Source organism: Lagenorhynchus albirostris, chromosome 9 (assembly GCF_949774975.1).
Source record: "Lagenorhynchus albirostris chromosome 9, mLagAlb1.1, whole genome shotgun sequence".
Classification (NCBI taxonomy): Eukaryota; Metazoa; Chordata; class Mammalia; order Artiodactyla; family Delphinidae; genus Lagenorhynchus; species Lagenorhynchus albirostris.
The window spans coordinates 22,765,512-22,791,431 of record NC_083103.1 but is presented as its reverse complement, the minus strand read 5'-3'; the positions used below and the strand labels follow the sequence as shown (position 1 = coordinate 22,791,431).

Sequence of the window (25,920 nt, the reverse complement as noted above, 5' to 3'; positions counted from 1 at the left end):
CTGTGAAGACAATACAATAGTCTAAAGTAATAGCACAGGGGTAGGGTGGGTGGCAACTCTAGATTGCTTGGTCAGGGAAAGCCTCAGAGAAGGTGACATTGGAGCTGAGACCTAAGTGTTAAGGAGCCCACATTCCAAGCTGTGAGGGGAGAGCTTTTGAAACTTAACAGCAAATGCAAAAGCCTTAAGACAGGGACAAACTCTGCTTATTTGAGGGGCAGAGAGACAGCCAGTGTGTCTGGCAAGTGGCATGAAATAGGTTAGAGATAGGTAGGGGCCAAATCATGTAGGGATCTGTGGGCCATGGGCTTTATTCTAAGGATATAGGAAGCCATCGAAGGATTTTTAAGTGGAGCAGTGACATAATCTGTTGCACATTTAAAAAATATTACTCAATGCAGTTTGAAAGCTAAACAGTAGTGAAGTAAGAATAGAAGTAGGAAAACCAGTCGGAAGTCAACTGCCGCAGTTCAAGCAAGAGATGGTGGTGGCAGTGGAGAAGAGGAATGGATAGACACAGGATAGAAGTGTGGTGGGAGTGGACGGAACTTGCTGGTGGACTCAGTGGGAGAGGGAGATGGTGCTTCTAAGGTTTTGAGCACAGTGGTTGGCACATATAAAGCACTCAATAAATTAATTATAGCTTTTGACCATTGTTATGAGCGAACGGGCTGTTATCAAACACCAAGAGAACAGGCTTGAGAAGCAATCTTGAACCCATTCACTGACAGAATGATGCCTATAGTGCATGTGTGACAGCAGGGTCAGCTCTTCTCTTTTGTTAATAAGTGAGGCTTGCAGGTATGATGGTGCTTTCAGGAACCAGAAACTCTGATTTTCAGTTAATCTCACCGCCATCAACTCCCTGTATAACTTTTAGCGTCTCTTAGCCTTGATTTCTTCATCTAACCATAAAATGTATTGAGCACTTTCTAGGTGCCCGGTACCATTCCAAGCTCTCTCTATATATGTCCAGCACTCTCTCTATATATCAGTCCTCATCTAATCTCCAGTAACTCTTTCAGGTAGATACTAAGTTGTCCTCCATTTCCAGGTAAGAGCACTGAACTCAAAATCCCACAGCTAGCAAATGACAAAGCTGTGACTCAAACCTAGGTGTTCCTATCTCTTAAATGCATATTCATAACCCTCTGTGACATGAGAAGTAGGTTTTGAGAGTTGGTGTCCTTCCAATTTCTGACTTTCTACAACTTCTGGACCTCAGTTTAAGGTCACCATGGGACTCAAAACTACTGAGAACTAATAAGGGACACTTGAAAAAAAAGCCTACTGTTCATTCAGAGATTAGAGATTAATGTCAAGAGTGTAATTATTGATTGATTTTTTCTCCTGTTTGGTAACTTCTAAGATACAGCAGCTGAGGCAACAGGAAATTTGAAGTCCAGCATTTTATTAAATCTTATGTTTAAGATTTCTGTGGAGGGAAACTGCTTGAGATTTGGTTTCTATTATTCACTTGCCAAGAAAAGATGAGGAAACTGGGTCGGGTGGAATTCCTGAAGGTGCAGGGAAGGTAAACCCTTGGGCTGTTTTCTGCATTTTACTCCCCTACCCCCTGGAATTGCCTGGGCCCTAATAGAGGCTTTGAGAAGGGTTCCTTTCAGCCCTCACAACAGGAGGTCGTCAGTTCTGTGAAACCCAGCAGTGGTGGGGAAGGGAAGGGAGGTTGGGGAAGACCAACAGAAAGGCAGAGAAAAGGGAAAGCTTGCAGCCCCCATGGCATTTTCCCCTTGAGGTTCAACAGGAAACCAAATAATAACATAGAAGTTATTTCAGAGAGGAGAGAAACACACACACACACACACACACACACACACACACACACACACACACACACACACACACACTCTCTCTCTCTCTCTCTCTCTCTCTCTCTCTCTCTCTCTCTCTCTCTCTCTCTCTCTCTCTCTCTCTCTCTCTCTCTCTCTCTCATCCTCAGACACTTTGAAACTGCCAGACATTGGCGAGGATGTGGGTAAATGGGCATTCTCATACCTGTATGAGTAATGATTGTAAATCAGTGCAAGTTGATTTCTGGAGGGCAATTTAACAGGGATATATCAAATCCTTTTAAAAATATTCAATACATAGCCTTTGCTTGGAGAAATATCTGATTCTAGGACTGCAGCAGAAAATATACAAGATGAGCCTGGAGCATTTTGTAGTGTCAGAAAGTAAAGAAGTGCTCCCCCCAAACCTCAGAACAACCCTTACATTGGTGAGGGTCTGTCAGGGGCCACAGGAGTGGACTAAAAGAGCTTCCAGAGGCCAAAGCTGAACAGTCAGAGCAACAAAATAAATCAAGTAGTATTGGATTATAACCCAGAGTGTAAAAATAAGTATCCATGAGTCCATACTGATACAAACAAATGATCAGTAAATAAATAAATGAATAAAAGAGAAATCTCATGTTCAGAAGAATTTCAAATAATTTTTGTAGATACTCTACCTTCAACCAGGGGGAGCATAACTCCTCACTCCTTAGGTGTGACTTCCTTCCAGAGAGTACAGTATGTGAAGGGGGAAAAAAGGAACTTTGCAGTGGAAAAACCTTAACAAATATTACCTGAGCCAGGTAATCAAGGTCAACATCAACAGCACTAAGTCATCAATAGTATGTGCCCTTGGTACGATGTGATGAGAAGGGTGCTCTACCTCTGTGATTTTTCCTTCTTGAGGCCCGTAACCATGGCCTAATCATGAGAAAAGCATCAGACAAATCCCAAATGAGGGACATTCTACAAAAATACCTGACCAATACTCCTCAAAACTGTCAAGGTCATCAAAACCAAGAAAGTCTAAGAAACAGTCAAAGCCAAGAGGAGACTAAGGAGACCTGATGACTAAATATAATGTGGTATCTCAGGTGAAATCTGGAACAGAAAAAGGACATTAGGGAAAAATTAAGGGAATCTGAATAAAATCTAGACTTCAGTTAATACTAGCATTAATACTAGTATACCAAATTTGTTGATTCATTCTAACAAATGCACTAATGTAAGATGTTAATAATAGAGGAAACTAGATATTGGAACCCTCTGTACTATCTTTGTAATTTTTACTTTGACCCAGGAGTTTTCCCATCTGGGAATTTTTTTCTTTGGAAATAATTAAGGGTGAACCTAGAGATTCACCAACGTAAATATGTGTCACAGAGGTGTAGGTTATAGTGAAAAGGTAGAAGTAATTTGTGTCCAGTAATTAGGTACGATAAATCCATACAACTCAATCATGAACCATAATCTTACAGAAATACATTTCTTGATAAAGGTATTCGTGATTGATAGTTGAATGAAAAAATAGATTATGAAAGAGCCTGTGAAGTATATATTTTTACATATGCATAGGAGGGGTATAGATGAATATATTTCAATGTGTTAATGTTGATTATCACCAGTGGATAACACTATGGGTTTTTTTTACTTTTTATAGAAGCAATACGTGTTTGCTACAGAAAATACAGATCAGCGAAAAACAAAAAGTTGCTTTTTGAATTAAAAGAAAAAAGACTGGAACTGATTCCATTATAAATCCAGCAGCAGCAGTAACAGAAGACTCAATCCTAAGGAAGGGAGTTCTGAGAGCACATGGGACACTGGCAGGCTAAGAAGCCTGCCTGTTACTTCTGTTCAAGTGTCTCCCTATCAAAGGGCCCTGCCTGAACAGGCCTGCTGGCGCCTTTCCATCCTCCATAGAAACGGGCCACCACCCCAAGTGGAGTGCAAGAGGGGCAGCCACCTATAAAAATGGTAAACAGGTTGCGAGGTACATGGAGATCAAAACTTAGCACTGTGGTCAATGTGTGGACCTGCGGCCGCCCTGGAGCCCCAGACCTGTCTCACAGGTGCCTGTGTGGGTCTGTAGGGGCAGAGGCAGCTGTGAGGGCTGAAAGACAAACCCAGTGTCTACTTCCTTCTCCTTCTGTAGTCATCCTACCCTTTTCTGGCATTTTTTCATCTTAAAGAAGAACTTGCAAGTACTTTCCAACTCATTACAACAACCCTTGGAAATAGATATTATCATCCCATTTTTCAGGTAAAAAATTGAACCTCAGAGATCTTAATCTTCAGTGGCTGTCACTTATTGTCTGGGTAACCAGGGGTCAAAAGATCAGGTTTATGTCTGTCTTCTTACACGAGTGCATTTTCATATCTGAGGGTTCTGGAGTCTGCATAAGCTGGATCTACCATTTACAAGCTGTGTACCTCAAAGAAGTCACGTAGCTTCTCTTGGCCTCACTACTGTGATCTGTAGGATGGAGATGATAATACTTATCCTAAAGCTACTGTTAGGGCTTAGTGAGATTGTGTATATAAATTGCTTAGCACAGTGCCTGGAACATTAAGTCGGCCGTCTGTGAACAGTGGTCATTACTGAAGGAGAGAAGATTCATGAGATCAAGTATAACGTGATCTAGAGAGAGAAGAGCCCTTCTCCCTGTTTCCTGTGATTTGAGAAGGAAGGCACAACAAGGGTTGGTACCACTTTAGACTTTAAGAACCACGAATTGGGAAATCACAGGAAATCATTTGCCCATAGAGCTCACTGTACTAGGGTGTGTACTAGGTATTGATCAAATAGTACAATTCATCAACCTGGCATTTAGGCCCAGCCAGAAAAAGAGGTGAAAGAACTTGGAATGTTGAGGTCAGCCTTCAGATTGAGTTGGAGAGGAATGGGTAAAGAGGGCAGTGCATAGGAAGCAAGAGAAAAAAACAGTATAAATGAGCTCTAATTAATTAGCTCAGCAAATGTGTAAGTCAGAAAGGAGCTTCGCTTTTGTCTGGTTTGAATTTTTGTAAATTTCACTTATAACGCGAGGTGTCCTAATTTCCCTGCTGGGGAAACTGGGTCCTGGAGTCACACAGCAAAGCCAGGACTAGAGCTGTGAAGTCCTCTGATGTTTTTCTCAGTTAACCCAGGATAAACGGGGAGGACATTTGACTTTATTTTGTACTTGTATCTCTTTTAAATGTACACTTACATCTCTTAAAACTAATTTATATTAGTTCCACAGGCAGCAGCTAAATATGTAAGTTCTGATTCCTCATAGCACAGCAACCCCTCACTTTCAGCCCAGGCTACTGGGACAGGTGACATGGGAGACAAAAGTAGCAGCTCTGCTCTGTCTGGTGGAGGAGTGTTTCCGGGTCAGGACGTTTGGCCCGTCCCCCAGCTAGGCCGGTCACATTCTCACTGGAAGTGAGCAGCTGCAGCCTCAGATGGTGAGTGCAGACTTCCCATTATTTTCTCGTAAGACACCCATGTGGCGTCCTTTCTGGAGAACACTGCATCTGTCTTTTTGCATCTCAACTGAATCTAGCCTTCCTTCCTTGTTGATACCTCTTAATTTCTCCATCCTCTTAAGTGAATAATCCTTTTTACATCAATAATGAATAAATAGCCAAGGACTCAGCTATATAAGTGATGCCAAATCAAATTGTGTTGTATTCTCAGGAAAAGAGACTAACTTGCGAGATCAGAGTGCCTACCCACCTCACTTATTAACTTCCTCTTATAAGCGTCCATCTCTGGGGACGGAAGCTGAAAAACGGAGCTGCCTATCTGTATGGACTGTCTTAAAGCTTGTCAGGCAGTGAAAACACTCCTTGATCTTAATCACTTTATGAGCATGTGCTTAGGGGCTGAATAGGACTGGGGCTTGGGGCGTGCCTCTAACAGTTCAATTTCACAGGCACAACAAGACAGAAAGGGTTGCTCATGAGGCAGCGTGCCCAACTGGCAGAGGGGACACAGCATTCTGCTGGCTGGGCTCCTTCGTCCCATTCTGTCACCCCTACCCCTAGGGGGTGTTAAGTGTCACATCACTCTCCCGGTCATGATTTAGGAACTCTCAGTTCCTTTAGCTACACTTTTTGTTCTTACACCCCCCAAAATAACTTAGAAAACATTATGTGCCTCCTTGCCCATTTTAAGTTAACTCCTGCAATTATATGTCAAGTTTAGATAGTTGAGAAGGATGTTAACTCTGACGTACTGCGTAGTACGAGCTTTATATACATTTTTGTCAAAACTTCGGCACTACAGATTTAGCATATTAAATTTCCAGGCGAGATTCGCTGTGTAATCTCATTGGCAAAGATGGTTTTCATGGTCAAACCATCCAGCCAAATCAGTCTTGCTTTCTGTCAGATCCAAGTCTGATTTCATTTTGTCAATTAAAATAAACATATTAGTACACACTTCATGACAACCATCTCATTTCTGAATATGAATTCTTAGATCTGTGGGTGGACAGATAAGGGCACACAGCTTTGCCAAGAGTTTATTACCTGGATGGAATAAGGGATTATATCCTTCACTATTTCTTACCCTGTTCTCATAGGACTCCTCTTAGAAGCAAGGCATTCTAAAATTGTCCCATGGTGAGATTCGGGAGGATGAGGGGTATGCATTTCTCTTCTGAAGTAGGACTAAGGTGACTGTAAAAAGTGAGAGTGGCTGAAGAGAGAACTTGTGGATCACAAGCACGTTCCAGGAGAGGTCAGTTTTTTGGGGTTTTTTTTTGCGGTACGCGGGCCTCTCACTGTTGTGACCTCTCCTGTTGCGGAGCGCAGGCTCCGGACGTGCAGGCTCAGCGGCCATGGCTCACGGGCCCAGCCACTCTGCGGCATGTGGGATCTTCCCAGACCGGGGCACGAACCCGCGTCCCCTGCATCAGCAGGCGGACGCTCAACCACTGCGCCACCAGGGAAGCCCTTAGAGAGGTCAGTTTTAACAATGAGTATGTATGGAAGGTAAGGATCTGGACATTAATTTCCTTTGAACTACCAATGACCAAATACCTCCTGGAAAATCATTAGGTACCACAAAGGTATGTGTACCTCAGTTTTAAAACCGCTGCTTTTAGACACATTAGCACTCTCAAACTGGGTCAGTCTGTGACTGAGGCCAGTTAACTGGGCTTTGCTCAGTATGTCCTCACCGGTGTTTGGCAGGGACTGACTTTTCTAGAGACCTGTCAAGTAGAAGGGTCAGAACCATGGAATTCAGACTTTCTTTCTATTCAGTATCTGTAGGTCTGGAGTTGTCATTTTAAAAACTCTCGAAGGAAGCAAAGAAGGGCATTCCAGAAATGTAAGGACATCTGGGGATAGGAGCGCACTTGCTCTGGAATGTAACATTTCAGATGCCAGAAGAACAACGGTGAAGGAAAGTTAGGCAGGTGTTGATTCTGGATAAGAAGAAAAGCAGGTTGAAGAAGGGAGCCAACATTTTAAAGTACTTATATTGCATAAAATACATAAAACTCTCGCAATAACCCTGTAAGATATACAGTAAGTATTACCACAAGGAAACTGAGACTCAGAGGGGTTGAGCAGCTCATCCAAAGTTGCACAGCTCATTAGTGCCAGAGCGGGGATTTGAACCTAGTTTAGTTTGGTGACTTCAAAGCCATTATATAATGCTGCTTCTCTCATGGTAAATACCTACTACAGAATGGGCTATCTATCTAACACCCTTAGTTTATTCTCAAAACAACAATAACAGAACAGACACTCAAAATTTCAATATCCTCTGAGTATCACTCCAATTATAAATGTAAGTGTGAGTGATAGATGTTTCAGAGGAGGATGATAAGTGGCTGAGGTGGAAGGCTGTGTTACTTCCCTTGGAGAAAGTAGACTCCTATAGACTATTTAAGATAAAACCCTGTGAACACAGATCAGCTTATATACAGAGTGAAGAAGGGACATTCAGATGATATCTCACACTGATGATACTGTGTGACCCTCCAGGAGAGAACACACACAAGGTGAACAAAGCTGTATGCTATAGATTCAGTTACGATTTTTTCTTCTTTATTGTGGCAAAAAATTAATTAATTTCATTAATTATGAAAATGAGTATGATTTATTTGAAGATGCTATTCTGGACAAAAATATGTCCCTCTCCCTCCCTTCCCCTTTCTCTCTCTCTTTCTCTCTCCCCCTCCCTCTCTCCCTCCCCCTCCCCCCTCCCTCTGTCAGCTACTAGGCTCTGAAGTCCATGAGGGCAACTACTGTGATTTCATCTTGTTCATTGTTGTGCCTAGTGTTATGCCTAATACAGAGTAGATAGTCAAATTAACCAGTGATATGCCAGAATTCCAAGGTCTTAGGCTTTTAAACTGTGAGATGAGCTGTGTCATTCAGGCCCAAGAACAGATCTCTTTTAGGATAATAAGAAAAGATTTTATCAGTCAGGGTTTCTGATCTTTTCCCCAAGTCAACTCTGCACATCTTATAATAAGGGACCTGGCAACTCGAAAAGAAGTTAGTTTATTTATAATTTCATTATACTCAATTTTGTGGAGTTGTTGACCTCTTCGTGAATATGATGAAAATTATGGCCTCTCTCAGACAAGGAACACACAGACAAAATTTTGTGTACAACTCCAGTAGGTTCATGAACCCTTTAAACTATGCATCTCAAGTTAAGAATGCTAAATAATGAACCGCAGTTTAAGGAAGGGGCACATGCTTGTGCTAGACCTCTCATGTTTGAAGGAAAATTGACAAAAGCACGTTGAGCTCGCTTTGGCTATAATACCAAAGGGGAGACAATGGCACTGGTTCCAACGGGGTCTTGATTCTAGTGAGATGCTTTCGTGAAAGACCCTTTTTGTTCCCTTTGGGACAGATGCCACCAAGCACTGCTCCTTAATGATGGTCCACTGTCCAGCCCTTCCTAGCATGCACCCTTCATCCCGTGATCGGACAGCAGGCAGGAAAAGGGAATGGAAATAGGGCAGAGTTTGGATAGCGAGGCTTGCTGACTTGGTTCTTTTGGCTGCTGAGTGCACGTGCCTTAATTTCACGCTCCATGCCTCGAAATGTTTCGCCCTGAGCAGAAGTACTACAGGTCCGTTGTCTAGGATATTTTCCCTTAAAGGCCTTCCCAGAGGGATGCAAAAAAGCACAGATTTTTATATAGATGTAGATAATCCCTTGTGAGATAAAAAACATTTCTAGGTCATAGCAGGGCGCTGATGTACACCCCAGGCCTGTCCTCTTCCCTAACTCCTGCCTCTACCAGAGGAAGGGGGATTTACCTCCCTTCCAAGCTCCCTAACTTGCCTGCTTCAGACTTTATCCAGCCGAAACTAATCCTTAAGTTTTAAGGACGCAGGCCTTACTACGTGACCGAGGATTTTACACCTCTCAGAGCTCCACTTTCTTCATTTGCCAAATGGGGATAGTAGTAATAATAATAATAGTCCCTACATCCTAGGATTATTGTGAGGGCTAATAGAAAGAATGCGTGAGGAACGCTTAGCTCAGTGCCCCTGGCACACTTGATCAAGCTGGCTCTTGTTATTATTTTAAGGATAGTGGCCTCTAGAAGTAGTGGAGGAGGAGAAACTAGGCACATTTGCTGCTTTTGTCCTTCTAAGTGTCCTTGTAAGTCTTTTTCTGGCCCTGACTTTTTCTTGCCCTAGTGCTTGTATCAACAATGTTCTCTCCCAGGACCAAGCCAGGGAGGCTCTAACCCTGAGCAGCTGACGTTCTAGCCATGCTTCTGAGACTCACAACTCATTTTTTGGCCACTGAAATACTACTGATGTCTAGGATGCCCTGGTCAAGTCAGTCATGACTGACCATTCTTTCAGCTCCTTCCTTCTCTCCCTTCCTGTTTTTATTTCTCACTGTCTTTTTACAACAACTATTTATTGAACACTTCTATATGCCTGGCACAGTCCTAGTGGTAGATAAACAGTAGTCGATAAAATAGACAATATTGCTATTCTTTTATGCTCTGGTGGGGGTAGAGGGGAGAGTAAATAGCAAACAGATGATTTATAGGACATGATAAGGGCTATGAAAGAAATAAGATGGAGATGGAGAGTAACCAGGGAGCCTGACTTAGATAGAATACCTTCTCTGAGGAGGTGACATCTAAACCCGGTGACTTGTCCCTGTGGCCTGAATTAAAACCTTGGCTTTATTCCAGGTGAGAAGTGCCGTTTGGTGTGCAGAGTGATGGCTTCTCTTTGCCTTTCTCTTCTAACAATGGGTGGCTTTAAGGCTTAGGGGACGTCAAACTCCTGATTTTTACCAGCAATTTATTTTGTCAAGTTAAAAAAATATTATGACCCTCACCTGCTCCTTTAAATAGCTATTCACTTACTGTGTACCAGGCACAGGCATTTTATATGTATTATTTATTCCTCCAGTAACCTAAGAAAGTAGGTTTTATTATCATCATTATCTCTGCAGTCAGATAAAGAAATCAGAACATAGAGAGGCTAAGTAACTTGCCCCTGGCCACAGTGCCCAGCAGTGGTAGGTTTAGGGCTGGAATCCAGGGGAGTCTAAGAGCAGAGCCTGTGCCTTCTGTCAGTAGACTAGGCTGCCTCCCTTCTTGTGAAGTCTTAACTCACTTGGTTCTCCTTTCCTTTGTAGTGGTGCCAGTGAAGAAGAAGACACATGAAGGCCTGCCATCCCCAGTGGAAAATCATCCCTTCCCCTTGTGTGTATGTGACGGCGTATATGTAATGGCTTCTGATTCCTGTGAAAGCTGCCCAGCAACAAACGTGCTTCCACCAGATGCCTCCCCAGATCCACAGCAGGCACATAGCTCTCCAAGGAATGACCAGTTTTACTCTTACTGACTGTGCTTCTCATTCTCTTGTCGTGATAGGTCAAGGAAAATGCCCCTTTGATCAACCAGGAGCAATTAAAGGGTCCTTCAGGTAAATCCCTCGATGGCTGCTTTGAACTTGCTCAGGAAAGCCAGCCCCTGTCATAGTGTATACCCAAACAGTATCACTTCATTAAGAAGGATCTGGAATAATCTTGAAGGGCAGTCAGAATTTGTTTCCCTACCTGCTAATAAAACCACACTTTATTCATATTTAAGCATGGAATAAATGAGGGAAAAGTAGGGCCGAATCAACCCACATAGTTCGTCTCTAAAAGTCCATTTAATACATCTGTGAAAATGTGGTTTCATGAAATAATATGGACGGCTTGAAAACAGATAAAGAGTTAAAAGTTAGAAATATATAGAGATATTTTTAGTACATGAGGTTATCCAGGATTTCAGATTCATAATTCAGTGCTGTGGAAATGAAAAAAAAAAAAAAAAGATTGAAGAGATAGAAAAGAAATGACTTTTTTTTTCCCCAAAAAAAAAGGACCAAAGAGATCTGATTAAAAGTTGAAATCGAAATCAGTATTTCTGAACTCAAACTGCCTAAGTTTCCAAAATAGTCACTAAAGGATCTGATGGAACCTGAATTATTTGAGTGGACTCTGAGGTTTTATGGGTCTTGTCACAGCATGAAAGTCTGGAATGTGTATTACAAATGGGAATTTTCAGTGTAGGTTTTGCTCCCCCTCCCCCAGCTTAGCCTGATTTGGCTTAAATGCAGTGTGGGGAGAATTCTTGGCCCTCTGTGGTGTGTTGAATCGAGCTCCATCTCCTGGCAGATACACCTTCCTTTTACTCCAGCGGGGACCCCTCTTCCCCTGGCTCTCCCCACCTCCAGGTCATCTCCCACACGCTGGCTCTCTCCTCTTAAGTAACGTGAGCAGAGACTCACCGTGGTTGGACTCTGGTCTTTCCCCACTCCCAAAGCACATTTCCTTACAACCGAGTTTTTTACTCCTAAATAAGCAATGATGTACTAGGGAATACAAAACTGCAAACTAAAAAACATGCGTCTTCTGAAACAGGAGTTTTACTTAACAAATGGTTTGGAGTCAGGGAATGACATTATTTTTAGATAAAACAAACACAATTATATTATGAAATAGAATGTATACATAAACAGTAAAGATAAAATAGGAGACTTCACAGAGAATTTTTATTAGCGAGTGGGGTGGTGTTCCCTCTCCTCTGCCTTTAGTGGTATTTTGGTGTTCGCTTCTGAGAAGTACAATTGGAACTACATCCAAGCAGCCTTAGGGTTTCTGTTGACTCAGGACCTAGACTTCTAGTGCCTCTGAGGCAGAAACAAAGGAGCTGCACTGAGGGGAGTTCCTCTTCCTGCCTGCCTGCCTGCCTGTATACCTATCACAGAGCTTTAGGGCCAACCGATATGTGTGTGCAGGATGGTTTTGAGGGAGAAACAATGCTTACTTACTATAGGAATCCTGTCTATATCACAGTTCAGTCCTGTGCATGCTATGAAATGATTGTTTCTTTGAGGCCAGGAAGCTACCAGGTATATATGCTTCTGGGTTAGGATTACCCTTGCTCGCTAAATATGTTGTTGGGACATTGGGGCTGAGAGTAGTTTGGGCTGTTTAAAAAAAAAAAAAAGTATTTTTCTCTCCAACCGGTGGCCAGCAAATGACTAAGACATTTTCGGTACTTTACCTTTCTGCCCACAAAGACTGGCGATTTGGGCATACCACTAATTACAACCCCCAACCACATCCAAAGAAACTACTCCTAAAGGAGGACGAGTGGCCATTCTTAAAAGAGTTTAAAAATCAGAATATTAAGAAGAATTTAGGATTTGGAAGCTTGTGTTGTCTTTCCCCAGTAAGTATTGTTTAATCTCCAAGTAGTAGCCTTATTTTAGCAGTGGACAGATCACTGGCTCCTCCGTACCAGATCATACGTTATTACTTTAAATCAGTATTTGGGAAACCCAGGCATTCATGCAATGGATATGAATGGAAATACAAACACATGCCAGCCTGTCTCAATAAATTATCATACTCTGTAATCCTCAAGGAAAGCACTTTTGCTTTTACTTAGAAAGGATTTCAGATTTGCTTTGTGGGCTCCTGCTGTTTTCAGCACCTGATAAAACTTTAACCAGGGAAGCATTAAACACAGCTCAGCAGCTTCTGCCCAGGCTCCTGAGTTCCTGCCGGCAGCATTTATCAGTGTAAGATGCTTCCTGCAGTGGCACCAGCTTCCTTAAAGCTGGAGCATGCTTCTCGGCCTTAAGCCCCAGCATGATGAGACTTCCCTCCTACCAGGTCAGTAAGAGTTGCTCACAACTGTGCCCTAACTGGCTGCAGGGTTTGCAGAAATCCCTAGGGAGCAGTCATCAAGGGAGGCAGGTAATGAATGTCTTCAGAATGAATTGGGTCCTCACAGCAATCCCTGGCTCCCTTCCAAAGGTTGGGTATCTGGAGGCTAAGAGGGGGGATTGTCCTTTGATTTGATTGTCATTAAATCCAGGACAATTCCAAGAATTGCTTGGAGTCTCTGCTCTGACAGCCTAGAAAGGGAAATGACTTAAAATATTGAGGACCAACTATGAGGACCCATTTCTCAGATGGTAATACAGATTTGGAGGGCAAGAGTCACTTGCCTTGAGTTACACAGCTAGGAAGTATTGGAGCTAGGTTTTGTACCCGGCTCTTCCTAACTCTGTGTATGCCTAAAACAGAGAGAAAAAGGCTGCAGTTTCCCCCCCTGCAGTCTGACCATTCCACTCTATGGATTCTTTTTCAAAGTTACATTTTATGGCTATAGTTGAGGCTCAGAAATGGCAGCAAGTTAGCCTTATTCTTCTACTTTAGCAGATACATTAAGTACATATTGCTAACTTGAGCCTGCCCCCAGGAGTTGGAGGACACCTTTCCTTTTTGGTGCTATTCCCCATAAATACAGTGTTTTTAGACCTTCAGGAGTATGGAACTTATCAGAAATAGTAGAAGTGAGGAGTGTTCTGCTCTCTAACTTTATTTGAAAATGTCAGCTGCTACACTGCTGCAGAAAAGGAAATCTTCATATTTTAGTAAACCTAGCCAGTCTGTGAGGATGTGGTAATTCAAAGTCCTGTGAACCTAGACTTTCCTGCTAACACCTGATGTGTACACACACACACACACACACACACACACACACACACACACACACACACACACACACACACACACACACACACACACACACACACACACACACACACACACACACACACACACAGAGTTTAACAAGTGAGAGAAATTCAGAGCAGCCGCTGCTTCATTATCTCGCATACCACCGCAGAGGTTTCTGCCAGCCCTGATTACAAGTGTCACCAGATAATGGGGCTTAGTTGCTTGCTTACAAGATGCTAACAAGAAGAGCAACTCCTTGGCAAAGGTTGTCAGCTCCTAAAGCACTGAGCCAAGGTGACAGCCCTGAGGGAAATCGCACTCCAGCCCTACTCCAAGGTGTCTAATGATATGGGAAATTTGGACACCCAGAATTTTTGGTGACCTGAGAGTCTAACCACTCTAGTCAGGCCTGAGGGCACGGCTGCAGAATTCACGACCGATAGGAGTGGCAGGGCTTAGGAAGTCCTCTCCTCCACCTAGAAAATATTCTCTTGCCAATACCTGAAATGCCACACTCAGTAGCTCTTCAACACATGCTTTTCGATAAGAAAATTAGTTGCATGTTTACGGTGTGCCTAGCACAACTGGAATTTTCTGTTTAAAAAACAAACCTATCTCATTATGAATGGACTCAGCCCAGCCCTGAGAGAAAAGAAGGCCTGCAGGCCTGCAGGGGAGACTTCAGATCTCATTAATATTGCCTTACCCAACGGTGTTTCTGAAGCCCCACCACAGCCCGTTCCAAGAATTGTAAGGCCCTTGGGGACTGCCTAGGAAAACAGTAGCATTTGGAACCAAGAACACACAAGAACACGCGCTTGTTCGTGCCAGGGCAGGAAAATAAAAATAAATTAAGACACTAGTGGGTATACTGGTACAAAAAGTGCCGCAGAGCCCATGCTAGCCTTGATATGACCTTGAGGGGACAGTAGATTTATACTTATGGGACTTAAACCTGACCAATCTTTCTACAGTGACAGGCCACACTGCGTGGATAAGGAGAACCAACGAACCCATTGTCCTCTGCCTGTTTTCCTGTGCACAGTCACATTCCCTCCTCAGTCATCTTCCTCTTTCACACTTTACATTAAACAAGGGAACACTCAGTCTTTCACGGGAATTACACATTTGAGTTAATGTTTCAGTATATCATTTTCATACTGTAAGTTATTTTGTAAGAAAGATTTACTGCTCTCCCAGGATGTTTGGACTCAGTGCCCCTGTGCATTTGGAAATCAATAAACTATTACTGGAAATACCATTTGTCTCTCAGAGTTGTGCACAAAGGACCCTGCTAGGTGTAAATATTCATGGTGATCTGCATTGTTAACTGTGATCATGCTGGAGATGATGGTGTTTTGGTTATGAGAGGTGGGACGCTCATTTGCCCCTGACTTCTCTAGCATAGCTTAGGAGATCTCTGGGAGTGGCAAAAGGACAGACTTAAAGTCATTGTTATTTAAAGAAATGTTTTCTGCTCAAAGTGAAGTGATCCATGCCTAGGTTAAACTTTCTGAGCAAAGTAGATTATAAAGTAAAGAATGCTTGGTCCTGAATGATGTTTTCAAATAACGTTAAAGCTTTACAATTTGGATTAGCCAGGGTGGTGGTCAAACTTTAATTTTTACCATATTTGCTAGGAAAAAAACCTTCATAGAGCAAATTACAGTTAGGCCAGCAAAATCATCTTTGGGGAACCTTAGAAGTACACATTTGATATAACTGATGAAGAGATAGAATTAAGTTCTAAATGAAGCAATTCTAGTCCAGTTTGTAATATCAGGAGCAGAGGATGCATTGAAATCAAGAGGCAAAATGTGAAAACTCAATATAGTAGATACTGTATGAATTAGAAGGTACAATTCCTACCTAAAGACATTACAATTCAATTTTTAAAATCCATCCTTAAAACCCACCAGCAAGTGTCTGGAGGAGCTGCAGTTTATGAACCCTGCTGTAAAAAAATTTTTTAACAGATTTGTCTCCATCAAACCCCTTTAGTTAGCTAGAGGCTGTATGTGAACTTTGGAGAAATTGTTCAAGATAGGGTTCTAGAGGGAGTCAGTCACTCAAGGTCATGCGGTGAGCCACGCTGATAAAGCCAGGCCGGGAGACTCTTGTCCCCTATAACAATCATTAGGCCCACTTCCTCCCTCCCCAGTTGCTAAGCACACTTCTGCCTGGTGGGATGGGATTGCCAGGCACTGTAGTACTTGGGAGTCTCGGTGTTTTAACAAACCACAATGTGTTTGGAGGTTTTCTTCCCTACTTCCTGGTGCCATATCTCAATACCGCATCCCATTGCCTCAGCCCTTTTTCATTTTATTGTCTTTCCCTCTGAAAGCTACAACTCTTTATTTTGTTTCATTGATCTTTGCTTGGTCCAACTTACAGGTGGCCCCATTTCCTTTACACTCATAAAAGTGAAATTGCAGCTGGTCTAGAATATCTCCTGGCCTTAACAAGGCACCAGAGGTAAGTACACCCAGCAGAAAGTCAGGCTGCCAGTATTAACAAGAGAAGAAGGTGTCACAGAAAAGAAAACAAAACGAAAGGCGGCTTAAAGTCAATAACTGGCTGCATTGAGTATCTTTACTCGTTAAATATTAGAGTCTCCAGGTTAAATCATTCATTTTGTTAATAATAATAGCTACCGTTTAGTGAGGTCTTTTTCTGGGCCAGGCACTGTCCTAGTTGCCTTTTACGTTATTTAATTCTCACAGCACTAATATTATCATCCTCTATTTTATTGCTCAGGAATCAGAGTTAAATACGGTGCCCAAGGTCACACCCTAATAAATGGAAGCTAGGATTTAAACCCAGGTCTAGCAGACTTTACACCCTGGCTCTAAAGCTCTCCTCTCCTAGCTGCACAGATTCCAGCTGATGCTGGTGAATAACCTTCACCCATCCACCCCCTCTCCGCAAACACATACAGTATGGCCTTGGGGCGAAGGAGTTTGTCTTTTTTAAGCCTTGTTTTGTACAGTTTGCAAAGTACAGTGTACAGTGAGGGAAGGAGGGTTAAGGTGAGCAGTGAAATTCTCTTCTGACCTGAAACTGCACTTTTGGAAGGAGGAAGCTTTTAGACTTGCTTTATCTCCTTTATTCCAAGGCCATAAATAATGAAATCACCAGGAGAGGCAAAGCCATGGCTTCTTTTGCCATAGTCTTAGAATCCCAGAAGTCAGCCAACTCTGGCACTGAGCCTGTAATTTAATTAAACATGTTGAAGGCGTCTCCAACAGCTTGACAGTAGGCCAGCTTCATATTCTTGGAAAGGGACTGCAGAGGGAGCTTGTCTGTTTTATAGTTCATTTACTGAGTTGAACCCTCATGGCCGTAGCATACCATTTGCCTTACAAAAATGGCCCACAACCTTCATACCATTTTAGGGAGTCAGTCACAACTCATTTACCTACGGCTCAGTCAGCTTCACCTATCCCTATTTCTTAAACATGAAATCTGCACAAGTGGTTTGACAGTAATTGAGACAGAACTGGAAAAATCTGAAACCTCTGCTGGACCCATTCAAAAATGACTGAGAACTAAGAAGTGAGTAAACAAGACTTCTGACCAGTTGAAATAAATAGTATGAAGCAAACACATAAGAGAAGGGCCATCTGTCTACCCATAAAGCACCTACCCAGAACCTATTTATTCCTGTTTCACACATAGTTCTAAATGTTTGCTGTCTGGTTTCCAAGCCTACAGCAGATTAAATTTAAGGGCACAAAACAGATTTCTAGAGGAAACTTAACTCAAGAAGGAGAAGGAGTTGACAGCAATAGAGAAGACAGAAAAAGTTTAAGTAGACTGAAGAGCTCAAAAAGCTCTGTTTTAGGGGGGCATTTAGTGCCCAAAATAGCTCTTTACACATCTCAGTTTCTAAACACCTCATATCATAGGACTGTGTAATTATACTCAAAGTGATGACCCTGAGCGTCACACCTAAAGAAACTAAGTTATGCTCAGGAGAAAGCAAGAATTTGCATATCAAACATTTTAGAAATATTTCTATCACAAAGGTAAAGAAAAATGAAACAAATTCCCCTTTTAGGGGTTAAAGGAATAAACCTTGGACTATCCAGAACATCTAGTTAAGACAAAACATCCCCCACCTGAGGTTTTATTGTTCCAGGAGCCTCTTGTGTTTAGAGAGTTTTTTCATAGCTTTGTAAGTGACTTTCATGCTACAGTGCTTTGCATATAATGGCATGAACAATGGAAGTGCCAAGTTTCCAATTGATGAGTAAAACTAATAACCAGAATACAGGTCAAATCCTGTTACAACAAATACTGCTACTATAAAAATCACTTAAGCATCCCTGTTATCTCTCAGCCCCTGTCAATTCCCCATTTATTTCAAGCAATAGTCATTACAGCAAAATTGGGGTATAATAAGAAGAAACTGGACCCTCACCACAAGTTGGGTGTAACACAATTTAACCTGTAATACCAGGTTCTTTCTTGTATTTCTCCAGTTCTTTGCTGAAAGAAAAATAAATCTTATGTAGACATAATACCAGCCTGGGAAGCTGGTATTTAGTAGTTGTTGCTAGGAGAAGGAAGAATTCAGAAGCAAAGGACACATGGAGCTGTGTGGCAAACGCTCACTAGGGAATTTGGTCTCCAGGGCCACTTTTGACCTTAATCCACATTGGAGCCATCGACCACAGAGTCGCTTGCTTCTAATAGTGATGTAATGCATATATTAAACCCTGGAATGAAAACATGATTCACTTCCCATGGGTCATTGAGCCCTTTGTGGCAATCTGGCCCTGATCCGATGACCCTGAGATAAAGAAATTGAGAAACATGTGACTGGAACTATCCTTTATCGCAAGATGCACTGCTTTCAACACTGTTGATTGTGTATAGAAATGATGTAAGTTAATCAGCTGCATTCCGTTTGGTACACAGGCAAAGATTTTTCCCTGCCTATCCATGTGCTTGTGGTAATGATGAGTTTTGACATTTGCTATAATTTTCTCTTTTTTGTACTTTCTTGTTTTCTTTCTGTCTTTCTCTTTCTTTTACTTAAACACTTTTTATGACTACATTGCAACCAATATTTTGTAACACCCTTAGCAGCAGAAGGCGTTAAATCATAGTTCATGTCTGAACAGTACAATCAGCAATAGGAAAAGGAGTGGGGAGGGAGAGGGAAATTGTCCACCTTTTCCTGATGATAATGCCTGACTCAGGCCCCAGATTCACATCATACTGTGAAGAAGTTCATAAATTCTGGGCATTGCTCAGCCTGAGGAGGCAGGCAATATCCCTTCATACCTCAGGGTGAGATGAATGGTCTGTTGAAGTCATGCCAGTACAGAATATGTTCACCTCTGCTTGCTTTCTCCCCCAAGCCAGAATGTAGTTGAACACTTACATGTCCCAGGCCAGAAGATCAGGGTATGAGGAGATTGAATACTTGGCTTGGCTCTTGAAAACATTGAGTCCAAGTGTAGTTCTCTGGCTTGAAGGTCGCCATTTGCTGCCTCACCATTTTTATTGGGACATCTGGAGATTGCAGGTGTTAATTGGAAGTAACTTTTCTGTATTTGGTTTCTCTCCACACATTCAGGCTTCTAGGACCTTTTGACCCAGTTGGATGGCTATATCCTAGTATCAGATTCAGCCTATTCCAAGTGGGAAGAACCATGATAGACAAGTAAGATTGCTCTTTGGCTTGGTGGTGGTGGTGGTGTTGACTCTGTCAGTGGGGTGATTATGGGTGGCCATGATGGTAAAGAAACCACTGATAACAATAAAAATGGGTATTTTCTCAGCACTTAAAAAACCAATTTCCATCTGCTAACAGGGGTTCTGATCTCTTTTCCCCAAACTCCTTTTTTCCCTAGAAGATACTGGCCTGTCTGATCAAAAAAGAGCATTCCTTCTGAGACCATACCTAGCCAACTTATGGCCAAACTATACTTGCCTGTTAATTTACTCAAAACTAGGTTGCCTTTTAAACCTCTTTCCCCACCTCTGGCATGAGGACAAGACATGTGGAGGAAGAATTAGGTCACCTGGGGGTCCACTGTTGCATCTGGTTAAGTGGTGTAAAGAAGCCAAGATTTCTAGAAGTGTCTGTGTTTTGTCGTTTCCGAGATGGTGAGGAAATCTGTCTGGAGTGTTTATGCCCCTCTTCATAGCCAAGCCATGGGCTTTCTTTTGTATCGTGCTACTGAGGTTAGTCACCGCCCTCAGAAGGGACAATTTCACGATGACTTACTTCCTAGTAATCACTGGAACAGTCTCACGAGGATGTGCACAGCTGCTGCGTTTCTTTGGGCCTGGCACGTTCTCAGATGGCAGACTTGCAGAACAAATGAGAGGCCTGGCCCGGTTCACAGGCAGAGTGATCCAGAGTTCAGGCTTCCCCTTGCCTTTTATCCTCCGCCCTCCTTCCTCTGTTCCCCCACCTCCTCTTCTTCTGGTCTCTCCATCTGGAAACCATGAGCCTCATGGATTCCAGGCACAAGTCTCAGATTTCAGATGTTTGGGAAATGTCTTTGCTTGGGTCATTCTTCAAGAGTAAGAGAATTCAATTTGGGAGGATAAACAGCTGAGACCCTTCCTTGCACAGAGGAGAAAATAAATAAGGTGTGGTACATATCCATCCCCTTACCCACTCAGTTCCAAACCCACACACAATGTCTGATTTCAGAAACAATATTGAGATTCCCTCCTGGGAGGGAACAGGATGGAAAAAAACAAAATCTCCACTCCTAAAAACATACTTTTCTCCCTTCTGAGGTATCAACATAACTGGCATCAGATAATAGGATGTAACTGATTTTGTGTGTGGTGTTGGGGAGGGTCTCTGGAGGGTGGAACTAAGAGTGATGGAATGAAGTGAAAAGTAAAATGTAGCCTAAGTTGTTAGGGAGGAACTGTTAACGTTAAGAACCACTTAACCCCAGTGTTGCATCTCCAGGAAAAAGAACAATGTGTGGTCTTCTGTCCTTGGAAAATGGAATGAGCTTTCTCCTAATAAATAACTAGGTTTCAGAAGCAGACAGACTTGGTTCTAGTACTGGCTCTATCCTTAACTAACTCTGAGGAATTAAAGAAGCAGCTGGATCTGTGGGGCTTAGTACAGTGCCCGACACATAGGAGGAACTTATAAGTGGTAGCTTATGACCACTGTGTATTGTGATGAGCATCACTCATCAAATTGGAGTCCTCTTGGGGCTGTAGATGGAGCCTGCCCTCATGTTGTCCCACACTGGCTTGTCTGCGCAGCCTCTAGCTCCTCCCCAAGGCTACTTCTTAGCCCTCTCTACCACACCCACCCAATTATGCTTTCATGTCAGTTATAAGGATCTCAAGTTATATGTATTTATTTGTTCATATGGTTACTGTCTGTACCTCTTTGAAGCTTGTATTGTTTGTTCACTGATGTATTAGCAATGTTGATGAAATTGCCTGACCCAAAATAGATGTTCAAAAATGTTTGTGGACTTGCTGACTGATATCTTGATAGCATTCGTGTCCAGAGTTACTCCAGGTATTAATTACATCTTGATGCAGAAAACTGGGAAACACCTTTAGCTACATCTGCCCCAGCATAAGTGACCAGAGCACTCAAAAGGTCTTTGAGTCACTTAGAGTAGAAGAGTAGGTCACTTACCTGCTCTTCCCAGAAGAGGGAAGAGAGTTAGGAAACCTAACTGCCATTCCTACTCTGCCACCAATAAGCTATGCAGCGTTTGGCAGGTCAGTTTCCCTCTCTAAATACTCATAAAATGAGGACTAGAATCCACTAGATTGGAGGATCTTTCTGCCTCTTCCAGATCTAACATTGTAAGATTTTAGCAAAGCAAGAAGTGACAGCGAGAACGGCAAGATGCTTCCTCTAAGAATCCCAGCTTCTCTTCCTCTGTGTGTGTTCACGTATGTGTGCACGTGTACATGCACACGTGCAAGCAGCAGTGGGGTTCAGGGGGCCGGGGGGACACGTGAACTGGGGCTGGCCAGGAGAGCTAGACTCATATAGACTCTATGGAGAGTGACATTTCCCCAAATGCTTTGGGCTGAATATTCCAGTTATCCCCAAATTCCTGTGTTGAAATCCTAATCCCCGATGTGATGGTGTTAGGAGGTGGGACCTTTATGGAGTAATTAGGTCATGAGGGTGGAGCTCTCATGTGAGGGCACAAGGAGAAGTCAGCAGTCTGCAGCCCACAAGAGGGCTGTCACCAGAACCTGACCAGGATTCAGACTTCCAGCCTGCAGAACTATGAGAAATAAACTCTTGTTGAAGAGCCATCCAGTTGATAGTATTGTGTTATAGCAGGCCAAGCAGACTGACACCAGATGTGCATAAGCCATGACCAAAGGTACCGTAGTCGAGTAAACGGGGAAGTGACACGGTGGGCTGAACAAAGCTGAGCAGGTTTCTTTTCTGTGGGCCTTCTCAGACCTCTTAAGATGTTCAGTTGCACTGTGGAATTTCAGGAAGGGGTAGAGTACAGTTTTCTGGCGTTCCGTCTAACAGTTTTAGGAAACACTGATTTAGGGATGAGTCCAACTGACCTCATTTAACTGGTGAAAAAACTGAGGCCCAAAGAGACTAAATGATTTGCCTAAGGTCACACAGCTGTTGGGAAACCTGAGTTCTTGCCCAGATTTGGCCACTGTCTCCCAGAAGAGAAAGTCTGTTCATTGGCCCAAGAGCCTACATTAGAACATTCTAGGAAACACCCCAAGATTCCCTCTTTGATACTAAAGGGAAGCGTTGCATAGGCTGGAGTTCTTAGTCTCAGGCCTGCGCAGACATTAGCGTTCGGCACAGTGCAGACTTCCTCCTCAGAGTGGCAACATCTGGAACCCAGCTATGGTTCTCTCTCGCTTTCCCTTTCTCTATCCTTCTCTGTGTGTGTGTATATATACATAGTTTTCTCTCCCTCTGGTTCTCTCCCTCTCCCACACCCCAGTTCTCTTTTCCAGGCTGCATTCTGGGGTTACTTTTGTGACGAGTAAAGGCAGCACTGGCTGCTTGATTGAGACCTCTACCATAGCAGTACACCAGGCACCAGGGTGAAGGTGATCAGTAAGCCTTGTGCGTTGGCCAGACCTTTTATTCCAGCTTAATGGTTACACCCATTTTCTGGACTAGGTAATTAAGGTGTAAGGTTATTAAAAAGGGTCACGGCAGTTGTGTCTGGCCTCTGAAGGAGTTGACTGTGGACCATTCTCAAATGCCTTCCTTGGCACTTTAGCCTTGAACCTTCAGGTGCACTCGTGGGGGCATCAGTGTGGCAGGCAGCAGCACAGGGGTGGGAGATGCCAGTGAATGTGTGTGTGTGTGTGTGTGTGTGTGTGCGTGCGCACGCGCATGTGCGTGCACATGCACACGCGTGGCAACACCAGAAGGAGATGTGGGCACATCAGGAAGAATACCGGCTTGGCACCCCTCCAAACTGCTATTCTTTAAATATTAGGTCAACATTTATTTAGCGGAAAGGGTGGTAGGCACCTTTCTGTGAGTGTGGTGGGCAAGCAGTCGAGGCTATCCCTACCTGCATTCCACACTCATAGAGACAAAAGCCCTGACCCCCTTTTTTAGAAAAGACCATTTAGGGATCCTCTGTTGTTATTCCAACGTACTCTTTTGCGGTCTCACCCCATCCACTAACAAATGACTTCCAACTCCACACGTTATCTCCCTGAAAGGACTTCTTAAAAGTACAATTTTGGGGCTTCCCTGGTGGCGCAGTGGTTGACAGTCTGCCTTTGTGTCCCGGTCCGGGAAGATCCTACATGCCGCAGAGCGGCTGGGCCCGTGAGCCATGGCCTCTGAGCCTGCGCATCTGGAGCCTGTGCTCCGCAACGGGAGAGGCCACAACAGTGAGAGGCCCGCGTACTGCAAAAAAAAAAAAAAAGTACAATTTTCGACCTCATTACAATTCTAGTGAAGTTTTTACACCAGCCCTCACCCTCAACAGACTGGTCATATGTCATGTGTACATGTGTGTGTGTATCGTCAGGCTGGTGATTTAGTGATGACCCTGTTCCTTATATAGAAAGTGTGTGTGACACTCTCATGTGGTCACAGGCTCTCTCCTACTGAGTTCAGTGCCTTCCAAGTAAGGAAGAGACACAGGGCAGTATTTTCTTAGGAGATTATTATATCCACTGGAATGTAGCAAGAGCATTGAGCAATTGTAAGGAATAAATATCCCCACTTGCTGGAGCAGCTGTCTTTCCTCTGCCTCCTTCTTCTCACCCCTTTCCGTAGTCCCCTCTGACCCTTTCTCTCCCAGGGACAAAGGCATCGTCCGGAGGAGCTCATGGACACAAACACGCCTGGACAAAAGCTATTGCCTGAATGGTCCCCAGTTGTCATCACAGTGTTGCACACCTATGGAGAGATTCTGTTTCTAAGAATGCACAAAACCTATGGCCTTGAACTGGATTTACCCACCATCCCACTTCGGGTACTCTTAGCCTTACACAACAGAACACCAAGACAGCCAGGTAATGGAGGGAAAAAAAAATCAACCGATTGTTTGGCAGAGATTAAATGGAACAACTACTAGGTCAATTGAATTATGCATTTAAAAATGAGGTTTCAGGGGCTTCCCTGGTGGCGCAGTGGTTGAGAGTCCGCCTGCTGATGCAGGGGACACGGGTTCGTGCCCCGGTCCAGGAAGATCCCACATGCCACGGAGCGTCTGGGCCCATGAGCCATGGCCACTGAGCCTATGCATCTGGAGCCTGTGCTCCGCAACGGGAGAGGCCACAGAGCCATGGCCACTGAGCCTGTGCATCTGGAGCCTGTGCTCCGCAACGGGAGAGGCCACAACAGGGAGAGGCCACAACAGTGAGAGGCCCGCGTAACGCAAAAAAAAAAAAAAAAAAAAAAGAGGTTTCATAGTCACAGCTGGAAAGAAATCCTCTTGTGACCTTGAGCTTGAGGTCCTTGTACTAACACCAAACTCAAAGATTTGCTAATGAAGACTCAAGATGGTGACACTTCCAATAATATGCTTCCAACTGGATTCCTTTCCCAGCAGTGGTTGCCAAGTTCACCTCACAGTTTACCAAGTTCTCTCTTTCTAAAATAGAGGTAGGTTCTCTTTTGAGTAAAATAATGGGTCAGAATGCCTAGGTTTGGCATTTATTAACGTTACTTTAAACAAGTAACTTACATGCCCTGTGTCTCTATTTCCTCATCTCTAAAATGAGGATAATAATAGAACCTACCATTCTGGATTGATGAGATGACCAATAAGATAATGTATGAAAAGCTCTTAGTATAACACCTGCCATATAGTAACCCCTCAAGAAATAAGATAGCTGTGATTGATATTAGCAATATTATAAATTGATTGATGAAGTACAAAAAAGCCCTTTAAAGGAAATTTGGTTTTATCCAATCTCATGTCTAGAAGTCTAACTGAAAGAAATATGACACATGTACAAAGATTTTTGCATAAGAATGTCCATATAGCATTGTATTTAATGGGAAAAATGTGGTAATGACCTAAGTATCCATCAATAGGAGACTAGCTAAGTATCTTAGAGTTCTTCCATGTAGAGGACTACTGTACAGAAAATCGAGGGTGGGTTTTGCACTGCCTGTTCAGCACAGCCAGCAATGCTTTTGAAAATCACCAAGGCCTCCATGTTTAGATTGGCAATTACAGCTTTCCTTCCTGCAATCACAGAATATTCTCTGGGATCTAATGAGATGATGATTTCGTTTTACTGGGAAGAGTGGATTTGCATCACTCAAGACAAACTGAAGAGGCACAAGCCCTGAAGAGGAAGGAATCAAGAGGCTTGGCTGAAAGATGCCCTGGTTCCTGGTGCAATCCCATCTTCTTCCTATGACCTTTAAGTCATGGGGCCACTAGGGCAGAGCAAATGAGTTAAGGACCTCACTTTTGGCCATTGGAAGCCCTCATCAGAGCTTTCTACCATGAGAGGAAGAAAAATTCATCTCCTAGGCCATGTTAAAATAGAAAAAGTGGAATGACCTTCCCCATCTCTTACTGCCCCCCAGTCCCCATCCCCTGGTCTGCTCCCTGGGGTTCACCTGTTCCCTGTAGCAAAAACACTAGCTTGGGAGTTGAGCCAGGCACCTCAG

The 25,920-nt window shown here is 43.3% G+C and overlaps 1 protein-coding gene across 2 annotated transcripts in view; it reads left to right on the top strand.

Moving 5' to 3' along the window:
• The window catches only part of TRIM44 (tripartite motif containing 44), a 112,894-nt gene extending 97,821 nt beyond the window's left edge, over window positions 1-15,073 (top strand). For both annotated transcript variants that reach the window (XM_060159396.1, XM_060159395.1), the window contains one exon: window positions 10,428-15,073. In XM_060159396.1, the coding sequence (XP_060015379.1) occupies window positions 10,428-10,439 (12 nt within the window). In that variant the 3' untranslated portion in view covers window positions 10,440-15,073. The remainder of the gene's footprint in view (window positions 1-10,427) is intronic.
• Window positions 15,074-25,920: the final 10,847 nt, after the last annotated feature.